This window comes from Chelmon rostratus, chromosome 22 (genome assembly GCF_017976325.1).
Source record: "Chelmon rostratus isolate fCheRos1 chromosome 22, fCheRos1.pri, whole genome shotgun sequence".
Lineage (NCBI taxonomy): Eukaryota > Metazoa > Chordata > Actinopteri > Chaetodontiformes > Chaetodontidae > Chelmon > Chelmon rostratus.
In genome coordinates this window covers 2,049,923-2,063,927 of record NC_055679.1, presented here as the reverse complement: position 1 = coordinate 2,063,927, position 14,005 = coordinate 2,049,923, and the positions used below count along the sequence as shown (strand labels likewise).

The window sequence follows — 14,005 nt, the reverse complement described above, 5'->3', positions numbered from 1 at the left end:
TCATCACAAGAGAATAACAAAGAAGCACTTCCGCTTGGTGGTTTCAAAATAAAGCCAAGGTCATGAGCACAATGTCAGTCGCGCCTTGGGGTAACGACGATCACTTATTTTGAAGGCTAAGTCGACAACTTCCGATCTTGTAATGGCTGTGTGTGGCCGGCTTGATGCGCAGCCATGTAGACGTGCATAGCTCTGGCCTGATGCAGCCAGTGTGCCCGTAGTAGAAACGTACGCGCATGCGCGCTACGCGACTCCCGCGCCACCATTTTCTGATTTTCTTCAATCATCGTGATTTGCATACAGCTGTGACGTCTGCCTGCGTGCGCACATTGCGATGCCCAAATGAGGAATGACGTTTACGCGGGAAAAGGAGGTTGCAGTAGTTGCTATGGAGAGGCCGCGGGGCAGGCAAGCTGCTCGGAGGAAGCTCTGATTACACGTTTCACTTGATTCCTGCATGTTCGTTCTTCATCATGGGATCAGTATGTGTGACAAAATATCTCAGCTCAAAGTCTGCTTACTAGCTTTTCTGTCTTTCAAACATATTTTTAAGTCTTCATTAGCAAATCGTTATTTTCTGTTGGCAACCAGCATTTCTCTTGGAGGATAAATATGAATATGTAATTACAAATACAAGACAAGATGGATGTCAATAAAAGACTCATTAAAATAACATGTCTATGTAATCAGGTCGGAAAAATCACCAACAGATGTTCGGAACTTTTAAATACAGTGTATGCAGTTTGTGGACTACCTTTGGAATAACAACTGGATAACAGGCAATTTTTTTATCAGCAAAAAAACAACTGCAAATGAACAATAAATAAGTAAATAAAGTGAAGCATGGCTGCTGCAACAAATATATCTTATCAGGGACAACTAATTTAACACACTTTCATTGTAGTGAGCGAGGAGGGTCTCCAGTATGTGATGATGCTTTCACACCTGTAATAATCCGAAGAGCTACTTGCAAGATGCTGAAGAGCTAATAAAAAATTCAAATTAAACCTTATATTAAAGATACTCAGCAATCAAATTAAAGGTGAAGTGAAGTCTTGATATGTCAGATTATACAGTTGAAATGATGCGAGATAATTCCCACCTAAACTATTTGGAGTATTGCTCCCATCTTAATCTTTCAGAAACATCACAGCCCCTCGTTTGCTATAGTGTAGAATTTACAATGCTATGTTTTTAATGTGCAAAAACAAAATACTTTATCCCCTAATATAAAGCCTCGTGTTATACTAATCTCCTTTGAATGTCAAATGATTTTATTTGTAATATTAAACAAAAAACCCTCCTTTCTACAGAGCTTTGCTATGAAATGATGAAAACAGTTTCTCCCCCCCGATCATTTATATCTGTGAAAGAAAACACAGTATGCTGTTATAAACACTGTACCATCTGGCAAATGCATGCTGTTGAAGTTTGATCCATATGATGTAACTGCCTTTGCAAGAATAAGGGTGTCAGTGCTGATGCTATAGCATGCAGGTTATGTAAGGGGCACACTGTGCTGAACAGGACGATGACCCTGCTGCTGTACACTAATAATGTTGACTGTGTAAATAAATAAATTCAAAGCCACATTGAAAAAACGTAACATTATACAGAAATGTCACTCCAATTGTTCTATTTCTAAATTTATGTCACATTTGACCCCAAAATGCGGTTGCGTAAGAATCTATATTTCAACATTATGTCTTCAGAAATGAATGCAGACTGAGGTAACCCTTAAATGTACACATTCATATGTAATGTGTTTTAGTTGATATCAGAGAACTAACATGAACTTTTCTTTATGTATGATAATCACTTCCAAAAACATTTATTTTAAAAAAACACATGTGACTCCATGACATGTGAAGCACATTTCCCATGTTACCAAATATGGAGAACCACTTCACATGTAAAAAATTCAATTCCAATTAATGTGCAAAAGGGCACGGTGTTATATTATGTGAAATGTCAAAGATCACATTTGAAAACATCACTTATACATATAGTAGCATCTGTGATACATTTTCACCTCTGATAAAATCCCATACAGGCTTTTGGACACTACATGCATGAAGTGTAGTGTACGGACACAGACACAAACACCTTTAACACAGTGGGTGTTTTTATTGAAATAGGCATAATAAATATCAGAGCAGAGTAGTCAGTCCACCACAGACATGACACTCTATTTGTCCAGTGGCATTCTTCCATTGGCATGATGCATAGCCACCGCTGTCATGGATGTCAGCTGCATTTCCTGTTCGAGCAGAACCACTCAGGGTTATTAGCACTCGTCACACGAAATGTTCATGTAACAAATCCACCCAGTAACCAAATTGTGCAGCAGTCTAAGGAGGGAACCCAATAGTCCACAAAGCATATCCCCCTCCAGAAGTCTGCCTGTAGTCGTCAGCAAAGAGTTTGTACACAAACTAATCCAGGAGGAGAGAGAGGAATCTGTTATTGTGCTGCGGAGCTGTGGATAGTCCTGTGGGTGAGGCATCAGGGGCACAGCAGCAGGAGCACAAAGGGTTAAAACATGATAAAAACACATGATGTGATAGTGGTTACAAGACACGAATGTTTCCAGTCCACAGGCTTCATCAACCTTAAAATACCAGTGCTGCTGTCAGCCTGCCATAGATTAATACTAAATCAATAAATACATGAAATCAAGACATTCAAAACAAACCATGACAGGCTGCGTCGACTCAATACTGGAAACAGCAAAAATACTACAGGGAACCGGGACTACAAACATGTCCACTTTCTGATCCCTCAAAACTCATCTAGAATTCATTGTAGACGCTCCAAATAAATACAGCTCAGTAAACGCCTACATGCATGAATGAGAATATTTACACCGTTTCTCAGAAAGGATTCAATTAGATGGCGGTAAGTGGCAACAGTGGAAAATCTCTCATGCAGCAAAAGTTTAAGGGGGGATAAAAATCCAGCAGAGGAAAAATAGTTATTAGAGTTTCCACCCATCTCCGTTGGCTGCTGCCTAAATTATAAAAAAATCTGTAGTTTGTCTGTGTTTGGAGGAGGAGGCAGTTGAATTAATTTGTTAATAACATAAATGAAGTAAAAGCCTGTTCTTCCCTTTTTTACAGTATATGATAGACATCGTGTTGCGTTCATGTAATATGGGAATTAACAGTTTGAACAGCTAGCTTGTAACATCAAGGATGATCTCAAATGAATCGATTTCATGCTACAACAGCTCTAAAAAAGTTAGGACACTGTGCAAATCACAATAAAAACAGAACGCACTGATTTGCAAATCCTGTTCGACCTATATTCAACTGAAGCTACTATATTTTTTTGCTTTCTTTACAAGTCTTTCTAGTTTCAGGAGAAGCAAAATACTTGAATTATTTCTTGGCAAACAACAACCAGGCACAGTGACTGGTGTGACTTCCTGGAGTCTAGCCACCTCGGCATGGTTTGCCGTTACTGTGCTTGTATTGGGACCAGAATCAGCCACTAGAAGCCACTGAATAGACAGTTGATCAGAGGTGTGTTTTGTTTTTTACTTTGGACAGAGCCAGGCTAGCTGTTTCCCGCTGCAGCAAGTCTTCATGCTAAGCTAGGCTAACCGCATCCTGACTCCAGCCGCGAGATTGATATCAATCCTGTCGTCTCACTTTTGGGAAGAAAGCTGATGAGTGCGTTTCCCTTAATGTTGAATAATTCCTTTAAAAACTCTAGACGCTGTATATTGTGGCACACGACCACAAACACATGCTAACTGCAGCATTTGTGATGTCACAAAGCAGGATTTTAAAAAAAGCCCATCATATGACATGAATGGTACATTATCTTTCTGAACTCACTTCTATGGAAGGACTAATTAAACTAATCAGTGTTTTCCAGAAGCAGACCTAAATGCAAGTGGCTGTTAGCATTTCTATTCCAGTGTTAACTACATTAATTTAGAGAAAGAACACTTTGCTCGCTCGCATAAAAGTTGATTCTTGACCTTGGGAATGATGGCTTCAGAAATTAATCTCAACTCAAGGTTCACTTACTAGCCTTCACCAGAGCTTTCATCCACATGTGATGACACCTGTGTCGACTTCATGACACAATGAGCACAATGCAGCTGAAAGCTCTGGGAAAGCGAGTAAGTCGAACATGACTTTATGTTAATTCGTTGAACATTTTAGCCGTTGCAGCTACTGAAGTGACGATATTGGCAAAGCGTTTGGAGCCATACATGAGTCTCACACACACACACACACACACACATAGATACACTCACTGTGTTACAGAGCACTAAATGGCGAGACACACGCGCACCAGAGAACATAGATCCTTGAAATATGACCCACTCAAGCCCAAACACACTTGGACACAGCATTTAAAACAGCCAGGTCGATGCCTGTAGTTTGGTAGGAATGTCCGTGCAGTCACAGTTTCTCTGAACCACATCACTGAGATCAGCTTTTGTGTTCCTCCCCAGGCTAAAAGAGGAGAAAATGCCCGACAAAATGTAGCAAATTAAAAGAAAGGAAGGAATGGAGAGCTGGTGACTCTGTCTGGAGGTTATAGAGCAGATCTCCATCGCCTCCTTTGTCATAATCCTCGTTCCAGTGTGTCAGCAATCGCTCAGTCTCTTCCTGAGGTGCTCTCCTCTTTCCACATCCCACAGGCATGCTTGCTAATGCTAACGGTAACTAGGGTGTGGGGACAGTGGCGTTATAACTGCCAGTTGCAGGTGAGGAAAGAGAATTAATCACAGTTTATCTAGTTATACCTGCTGAGGGAGGGTGAGGCTGCACAGCCGGCACACAGGCAAGTGAGTATGGTGCTGTCGCTGAAAAATTAAAGAACCACACCAGTGGTTTTGCAATCTTTTAGCCTGTTTATCTTCACATCAGTGTGTATTACTGTCGGCAATTTGCCGGCAAGTGTACTGCAAATTCTATAGATCGAGTTCCTTGCTTCCTTCCAGGCAGCCACTGTTTCACTTCATGTTCATGCAGAGGAGAGCGACTGTTTCATTGGTGTGTTTTAAAGAATAAGTCTGGTGATATTCTATGTTTTCTTGTAGTCCTCAAAACTCCAAAATGACCCAAACCAACAATTCATTGATCCTACTGACAGCTATTTCATCTATCTTCTTCCTCTGTGTAGAAACACATCTCCAAGCCACACTGTGGCGCTGGGTGACCATGTTCCATCATCACCACCATTGTACACACTGTAGTTTATCATGATATACACCGTCCTGCTGTCGTAAATATGGATTAATCCACCACTGAAAATAGTCCCAAACAAATATATTTGTGTGTTGTGTTTTTGAAGATTTCTATCTTAGTAAGAACCAATGAGCTTGGAGCTGAGCATCTTGAGAGACGGACTAACACAGTGTTGGTTTGGATCTTTTCATGGGACTTCTCAGCAATAAGAAAAATATAAAATACTGTGATGGATTACATTTCTCCAGTGAACTATATGTTGCTTCAGGTGGGTTTTAAGTTTTATGAAAAAAGTGAAACCAGTGGCTAACTGGAAGGTAGAAAATCACCCAGAAAACAAATGCTGGAAAACTGTAATGTCATGTAAAGTATTTAGGATTTGTAGTTAATGGAGTAAAACATGATTAAGCACTGGTTGTAATTGAATTAAAAAAGGTCTCTCAGGACCACAGGTGGGGTGATAACACTGCATCCAAGTTTATGGTTGATCCAAAGCCCTGACTTCTCTCATCAAACAGTGGAATTTTTTGCTTTGGTAACCAAACCTTGTCCCTCACGTCCTCCTTCCTTGTGTCCAATCCCAGAGCTAACTGGCTTTACGCTGAGGAGCGGTAGAAGTTGGTGGTAGTGAGGAGAGGTTGTGAAGGAAAATGCAGAGCTGAGTGAGAGCTCAGTGGTCCATCCTCAGGGCTAAAGGTCGATGCCTTTGACCAGCGAGGCTTCCAGTGTGATGGGGAAGTCATGGAGTGTCTCCAGGACTCCGATGAGGGCGTTGACAGTGGTGCGGTCTCTGAGCAGGGCCACGTCCTCGTACATCCGCAGGATCACAGGGCACTCCACCAGCAGGGGGAGCCACTGGGGCAGCAGACGATCTCTGCAGAACAAACAGTCAAACGCTGTTTCTACGTCTGTGGCACAAGGACTATATCTGCAGATACTGACCCTCAGTAGAATAAACAAACAACTAGAAGAGCCACTTTTTGTCTGCCAATGCATTTCATATAGTTCCAACCCATGTTTGCTGTGGATACTGCTTTATATACAGAACATAATCAAAAAGCAGACATGTCCAAGTCAGGTGATTAACAGCAGTGTTGAAACTGACCTGGCTCCGAGGCAGACCAGCAGCTGGAACTTCCCATCCTTGCCGATGTTCCTGGGGGTGGAGTTGATTGCATTGACATAGTGACAGAGAGACTGACAGGTCATCCCCAGGGGCTCGGCGGTCTCCTGAAGGTCTCCCATCTGGTCAGCTGACTCCATGTAGGCAACAGCCTTCTCTGCAGAGGGACGGGAGACAATACAGACTCAGAGAGTTTGTTTCCTTTCACATCTCGACAGCCTGGGAGTGTTTACCAGCCCAACAAACTGAACGCTGAGCTTGCAACATATGCAGTTTTCTACAAATGTACATTTCTTCACTGATCAAATAAAACACTGCTCTGCAACACTTAAATGAAACAACCTGTTCCCTTTTATATAAATTTTTCCTGAAAACTGAAGCAGACACGTTCCAGATGTAAAACTATTAAATAACAAACATTAATGTGAAAATACATGGAAAGTTGTAGAAAAACTAGTGGGCCTAATTAAGTAGTTCATCGTAGCAGCAGCAGATGGCGCTGTTGTTCCACACTCACCCACAAAGTCCCACACAAACACCGTCTTCTGGAAGAGGCGGGCAGACTTGAAGCCGTGGTGGAAGAACTGCTCCAGAGCTGCCACCAAGCTGTTCTCGCCGCAGAGCAGGACGGTCAGGCTGCCCCTCTGCAGTCAGACGACGAAGAGACAAAACATCAACGCACGAAACACCATCACTCAAAAACATGATAGTGTACAGAGACTTAAACGTCCACTGAAGCTTCCACTGGAGAGACAAAAAATGTCAGCAGATTAAAAACATCAGATGTGAGTGAAGCAATGAGGAGAAAGTAGCGATCCTATACATCCTAATACATGGAACAAGTAGAAATGTCATACTTCTATCATGCTATCCACACTTTTTCCAACACTTCGAGGTCTGACAGGCGATCTGTCATCTTGTTAGGTCTTCTTATAATGGCATTGGGGTATTAGCACCACGTACTGTTTTTCACATGACAGTAGGGGATGGAGACGTGCAACAATTTGGTGAAGTAGCAAAACGTTCTTCTGCAGATTTCCTAAAAATTCTGGCAATATTCGAGTTAGATCCTATTGGAAACCTGACCTTTCAGGGCTGCATGCATCACTCTTCACTCTTTACTCTCTCCATTAGTCCGACAGAGGGAAAGTGTGCAGACTCTGTTTCCTTTGCGGTGTCAGTGGTACAGATAGACCAGTCATAAAATACCACTTTGCTGACTAAAACATTGTGAACACAGTGAGTGGGCAGAGACAGAGAAGATTTAATCCACACACATTAGTGATGTGAAGGTTGAGAGAAAGTTCAGCAGCGACAGAGCGAATGACAAACGAGTTCATTTACTTTTAAACAGAGGAATTCAGACACGAGTGAGGATGAGAGCAGTCACTCACCTCTTTCTCCGGCTTGTGGAAGTGTTTGACGATGTTGTTCACAGCCTCCCCGATGGCCTCTTGAATTTGGGCTGAAGTCGGTTCTGAAATCAAGAAAACAGCTGCATCAATACAGAATATGAGCACAGAGAAGAAGAGCCGTTAACCGAACATTCAGAGTGTCACCACACTGCCATGTTATCCTGTAAATTATACTGTTCAAACAGAGCAGTTACATTAAGGACACTAAGGTCACATCCTCTGTATTGTTTCTGGGAATTTGGACCCAAGGGAGTTAAAATTCTCCAATTAATAGCTTACACACAGTAGGTTCCTTACAGTTTAATTACAGTGTTTGTTGACTCAGTATATTTAATTCTGATCACTTTTATGGCAAAGATTTAGTAATTCTCTTTCATAATTTCATTTTTGTCAGAGTGAGAGAGAGCTTTGAAATACTGAGTCTGGAGTATACTGCTGGAATAATTACAGTCACTACAGTGTTGAATTCAATAAACTGATCCATTTTAAAAACGACTGATTACAAAAATTTTCATGTGAAAGGTAGATTAATAAATCTGAAATAAAAAAATAATAAAAAATGTAATTTGCCAATTAATTCACTTTCCTTATTGTCAAAAGTCCACTTTTGATTGTTCCGTTTACTTATTCGTGCATTTACCACATTATCGCAGTTATGGACTTAGTTTAAAAGCCTTAAAGAAAGAAAAAGCAAGTAAAATTACTATTTGGCAAATTTAATAATCTTTTATATCATGATGATTTCACATTGAGTTTATTATTCAAATGCTAATTTAATAAACATTGTAAAAAAAAGCTCTTTAAAATGTGCTCTGCAAACGTTTGGACTGCGCATTGAAACAAATTTTATGTTGGAAAATAAAACAGTAATGCTTTGTCTTGCAGATCTGAATAATTTAATTCTAATCATTTCCCAAGTTTCCTGAGAAGAACTGTATGTACTGAAATATGTGCTGTGATTTGGGACTCATCAGAGGGGAAAACAGTGACAAAATCCTGAGACAGTTAGAACCTGGTTAGTTGAGTTTTAAGCAGCTGTTTATAACGATATTTCTTAGAAAAACAACTGTTCCATTAAAAATGTACAGAAAGTATAATGTAACAGGTAATTTGAGGTAAAAAAATTTTTTTTTGTGGCACCTATGGGGAGACTCATGTCCTCAGTATTTTTTAAATCCTGGCTATGACCCTGACTGTTAACTGTACACAAACTCGACTCATTTCCTTATTGTTATTAAGATAACTGTGACTCCGCAGCTGCCGGGGCTGGAAATCCCTCCATGGATTTTCCCCTGATCTGAGCTGCACGTTCATCCTAACAGATACTGACTGTGTCCTCGTCCAGAGAGAGACGTGATGCTGATGCGTCTGGTCTGGGACGGCGAGCGCTGCAGCGGGGGAGTACGACAGCCTCTCCCAGAATCCTCCTCTCCGCAGGGCACCACCAGCTCGCCGATCAGGACCCTCTCCAGGCTGCCGTCATCCACGCCTTTACCAAGCCACCGACCACACGGAAACCTGGAGGAGACGGAGACAGCAAGGTGAGGGATCTGTTTCTGTCCTGAGAACATGGACTCTTCTGCTGATATTTATATTGAGATATTTGACAGGTAAAGAGGATCTCCAATGTCATTTGAATATATCTAGGGACCTTGAAAATGTGTTGTAAATTTCATGCCAATCCATCTAATAACTGATATTTCCCATTGAACCACACACGTCAACCTCATGGTGGCACTAGATGAAAGGTCAGAGCTTTACTAGTGTCGGTGGTACCCATCCTCTCTTCAAACATTCACAGCTACTCATCTCATAGCTGTTGAAACATAGCTAGCGCAGCTAAAAACACACAGCCTCCACTCACCTGTAGGTGTGTCCTGTGATCTCATTGCGCACCATGACACAGTCCACCAGCCATTTAGCCAGGAGTCCAGCGTTATCGTGACCCAGCTGCACGGTGGTCAGCTTCCCCAGGTTCTGACACTAGACTCAGACACACACAACGGAGAGAAAATCTAGTGGCTGCAAATATTTATATAATATTTATATACTTTATCAGTGTACAAACACCTGAGCTACTGCACAGTTACAAGCACTGCTATCAGTGCTGCTGTCTTCCCATGAATGGAAAAGTGCCTACTTCCAGATTCATTATAGTTTACTGTCTTTAATTAATTTGAAGTTAACACATTTTTCAGTTTGCTGAATGTAATTATGCTTTTAAGCTTTTTGTCACAGTTCTCTGATTTTTCCTTCATCTTATTTCCCTGCGTAACTCATGGAAATCCATGGAAATGAGAATGAGTTGAATTAAATCCTTCATCTTTTTCAAGGAGGCTATCCGAGCATGCACTGGGCTTAAGGTTGCATTTTTGTGGAAATCTTATTTTGCTGCACTAAGCATTTTTCTTTAAACCAGTTATCTTCGTAGTTCTAAGCAGTGCTAATAATTACAATATCGGCTTGAAATAAAACACAGCATTTGGATTCAAAGGTGTGACTGTAGCTGAACTAAAGGTGGTGTTCTATTCTGAAAACACAGCAGGATAATCGTCCAAACTAAAACAGGGCTGACTGCAGGACGATGATGCCAACAGGGAAACATTCAACAGAGCAGGTAGACCAGAAGCATGTCAGAGAGATAGAGGGGGATGATGAGAAAAGGGAGCAGGGGGCTTCCTCTAACCTTGAACAAGGCGGAGATGTGCGTGTGAGGCCTGAAAGCAGACTGAGGGAGATGGAAACACTTGTTAAGGCACAATGGATGCACAATAAAAATGGTGGGGTGGCGATCTCAGAACCAAATCAAGAATATCATCCACCATGCAAACGGAAAAGAGAAACCCAGTGCAAACATGCAGTCGAACAAACATGAAGTGTGAGGAGGACAGCAGGAAGTTTGGCCCCTGGGGGGTGGAGGGATTTAAACTTTTCCTGCACTGGTCAGTGATGTTTACTGCATGCTTTATTACATGCATCAGTATCATCTCGCTGTGGTTAAAATGCCATGCGGTAAGATGAGCTACATGAGCGAGGAGCACAGTGAATTTTCATTCCCTCTCCCCCTGTAATGTGGTTTTAGTATCTTCTACCTAATGACACCCTCTGTTTCAGCTCCTCAGGCTCAGAAAGCTCAGAGCAGAACAGAGAGTTCTGCAGCTTTCTACCATTAACACAATCCATAATGTCCCAAAGCAACAAGTACAAGAAAAAGTGAAGTGCTCATGGAAGAAAAAGGAAATTGGAACACCTGGGCAAACTCCACCTGCTGATGAAGATCATGTGATATGATCAAAAGCCCCTAAACAGACTTTGAGCTGAGACTGTTTTCACTACTGATGAATCTAACTAACTGACATCTTTAAATGTCTTGTTTTGTCTGACCAACAGTCCAGAACTTAAAGCTATTCAACTCATATTGATATAAATATGACTGTGATATTTTTACTTGATAAATGCTTTAAATAATTAACTGATTATCAAGATAGTTGAGGATTTATTTTCCTTCCTTATAAAACATTTGCAAAGCTATTTTTTCATTTTTCAAACCTGCATTTTGAGTTGACTAGCTTGCAGTCTTTTTCCTCTGCTGGCACACTGCTGCATTTCTACCACCTGATCAGTGGAATAGTTTGAAACCGGTGGCAGGAATGTGTAGCATTCAAGCAGACTGTGAGGTTAACCATTGGCAGCTGACTGTAAAGCTTCACATATGATCCAGACTAGAACAACGGTGGGGGGCTGGAGCATCTTCTCGTTTTAAATTATTCAGTGTTCAGCCGGCATTCAGAATGAGAGATAGGGCTGATTACTGTGCGACTAATTAGGGTGGTGTTTATTCAGATCATTAGTATTGTTAGTATATGTTACTCCAAGTAAATAAAACATACAACAAATACAAGTAGTACTTTGTAGAGATTATACTGAAGGTAAAAAAAAGGAGAACTAGGAGATTTGTGTATGCACTTGCTTGCACGCCGATGATTCACTTTGTTATACCCTTTAATGAGCTTAAACAAATAAAACTACTGTTTTAATGTACGTTCTGCTGCCAGGCAGAGTGTGATGACAACACAGTGACAGAGGAGGTGAACAGAGGGAGAGTAAGATCATGCGTGAGTGCCTGATCCAAAAAAAAAACCCCAACATCACTCAAACTGCACTGCAACGCAGCAAACCGCAGAGACAGACTGTGTGCTCAGCTTGTGAGAGGTCAAAGGGCACACTACTCACATCAAAGGTCATCTCCAGGACGTTCTTGGGGATCTGCATGATGCCCGAGTCCCCCAGCTCTCCTGACACACACACCCAGGGGTTGGAGGTGGTCATGGCGTTGCTCAGCTTCTTGATGGGGATGATGACGACTCTGTACGGGATCACTGCAGGGGAACACAGCAGGTCAGTGCTGGAACAGAGAAACAAACGCTAGCATGCTAATTAGAGTCAATGCAGGTTATCTAACTGGGTCAACTTCACTCTGAAATCACAGATTCGGGGTAAACACACTGCAGCAGAGAGGAAACAGAATAACAGATCAGATAGTACAGCAGCAGAGACATGAAACCACCACCTGTGCACACTTCACACTGTACACACACTGTACATGTCTGCAATCATTTATCTGAATAAGAGGCTTAGCTGGTCTGTGTGCAAACATAAAAATGAATAATACATTGTGTTTTAAATCTTTGATTAAATTGCACATATACCCTCATGGTTTATTCATACTAATAGCACAGCCTGCCATTGATCCACATTCAGCTTCATCCATCCAGCTGACATTAACCAAGTAACTCAGACGAACAAGTTCCAGAAACATGAGAGGCTTCAGATATTTCACTGGTGGGATGTGGTGCTTTAGAGATGCTTCCACTCCACATGTTTACAAGCTACAACTTGTTTCATAATTTTCTTCTTTTTCCTAAATTACAAAAATGTCTTTAAGACATTAAACTTTAAGAAGCTTTGCATTGCAGAACGATTTCCTTCAACTTTGACCCAATAAGCTCACTGAAGTTCTGTGAACATCACATTTATTCACACAAATTCCTTGTTTTGACTTCTAAATCAGAAGGTAAGATGAGTGGCTCCCAAACTTTTAGCTCATGAACCTTTAAAGCAAAGCACAGGGCTGCATTCAATTTTTGGGGTTTTTTTTTTTTGCAAAAATGTAAAAATTTGAGCAAGTCTGTTATTAACATGAGGAAACAGTCAAATAATCTTATGTACAGACACGAATCCTGAGTGCCATTTGCAACCATCTTCTTCAGGAAGGCAAATATCAAAACAAACAAGATGATAATAGTAATAAAAAGACAGCAATGATGATAAAAAGCCATCTGATAATAAAATTATGGGGGGATTACATTGCTCAAAAGGCCTGAGAGTGCTGCCTTCATGATCCTGACCAGAATTAACTGTGCAGATAGATGATGGGATGCATGCATGTATCAAGGATGGATAATTAACCGCTATAGAAACCGGCCTGACAGCACCGTGCCCAGAGGCTGGCTGGGTGATACAAATGCACTGCTGCTGTTTACAGATTAGTCATTCTAAAATGACTAATCTTACATCAGCTGTCAGGTGTAGTCTTCAGGTCATGGTACAGGACAACAGAAGCTTTTCCCCTAAAACCTGAGACATACATGCTCAGTAAACACAAGACTCATGGAGAGGCAGAACTCTGGTGTGACTGAGCAGGGATACACAAGAACAAACTGAACAGTGATGAAAAATGTAAAAAGAGAATTAGCTCATTTGGAAGACTTTATAGCTTGTTGTTTCCGAGCACCAGTTATGTTTTATTAGCTATTTTTGGCCAAAAAACTGTAAAAAAAAATATGTGAAAGTCAGTTGTTGTTGTTTTTCACCTTCTGGATATAAAACAACTTGGACGAATCCAACAGCAGGTCCTGTTATAAGTCTGTTCCTCAGCACAAGTTCTAATTCATCTTTTAAATTGTTAATCATTTGCTCTCTCAGCTCCCTTAACTGTCCAAACAGTCCTTCATCCTTGTCTATCTTTTCTTGCAGTTTCTCATATTTTACCCTCTTAACGTGATTTAAATAGGCTGTTCTGGATATAAGTCTACCTCTCATTATTGCTTTGATAGTGTCCCATAGTATTGTTGGGTCTACTTGACCATTATCATTGTCATTTATACAGTCCTCCTTTATCACACTTTCGTTGTTTAAAATACCACATAAACCATATAAACAATAAATATAATGTTTAGTTTCCATAATGTTTGTTT

The 14,005-nt window shown here is 41.0% G+C and overlaps 1 protein-coding gene across 3 annotated transcripts in view; it reads right to left on the bottom strand.

Moving 5' to 3' along the window:
- Window positions 1-1,848: 1,848 nt before the first annotated feature.
- The window catches only part of dennd5b (DENN/MADD domain containing 5B), a 78,492-nt gene continuing 66,335 nt past the window's right edge, over window positions 1,849-14,005 (bottom strand). For 2 of the 3 annotated variants that reach the window (XM_041963811.1, XM_041963812.1), the window contains 7 exons: window positions 11,982-12,127; window positions 9,613-9,731; window positions 9,079-9,266; window positions 7,728-7,810; window positions 6,851-6,977; window positions 6,316-6,490; window positions 1,849-6,084 (listed from right to left, as the gene is read on the bottom strand). In XM_041963811.1, the coding sequence (XP_041819745.1) occupies window positions 5,901-6,084; window positions 6,316-6,490; window positions 6,851-6,977; window positions 7,728-7,810; window positions 9,079-9,266; window positions 9,613-9,731; window positions 11,982-12,127 (1,022 nt within the window). In that variant the 3' untranslated portion in view covers window positions 1,849-5,900. Of the gene's footprint in view, window positions 6,085-6,315; window positions 6,491-6,850; window positions 6,978-7,727; window positions 7,811-9,078; window positions 9,267-9,612; window positions 9,732-10,434; window positions 10,477-11,981; window positions 12,128-14,005 lie in introns of all 3 variants that reach the window. The other variant, XM_041963813.1, reaches the window with a different exon arrangement.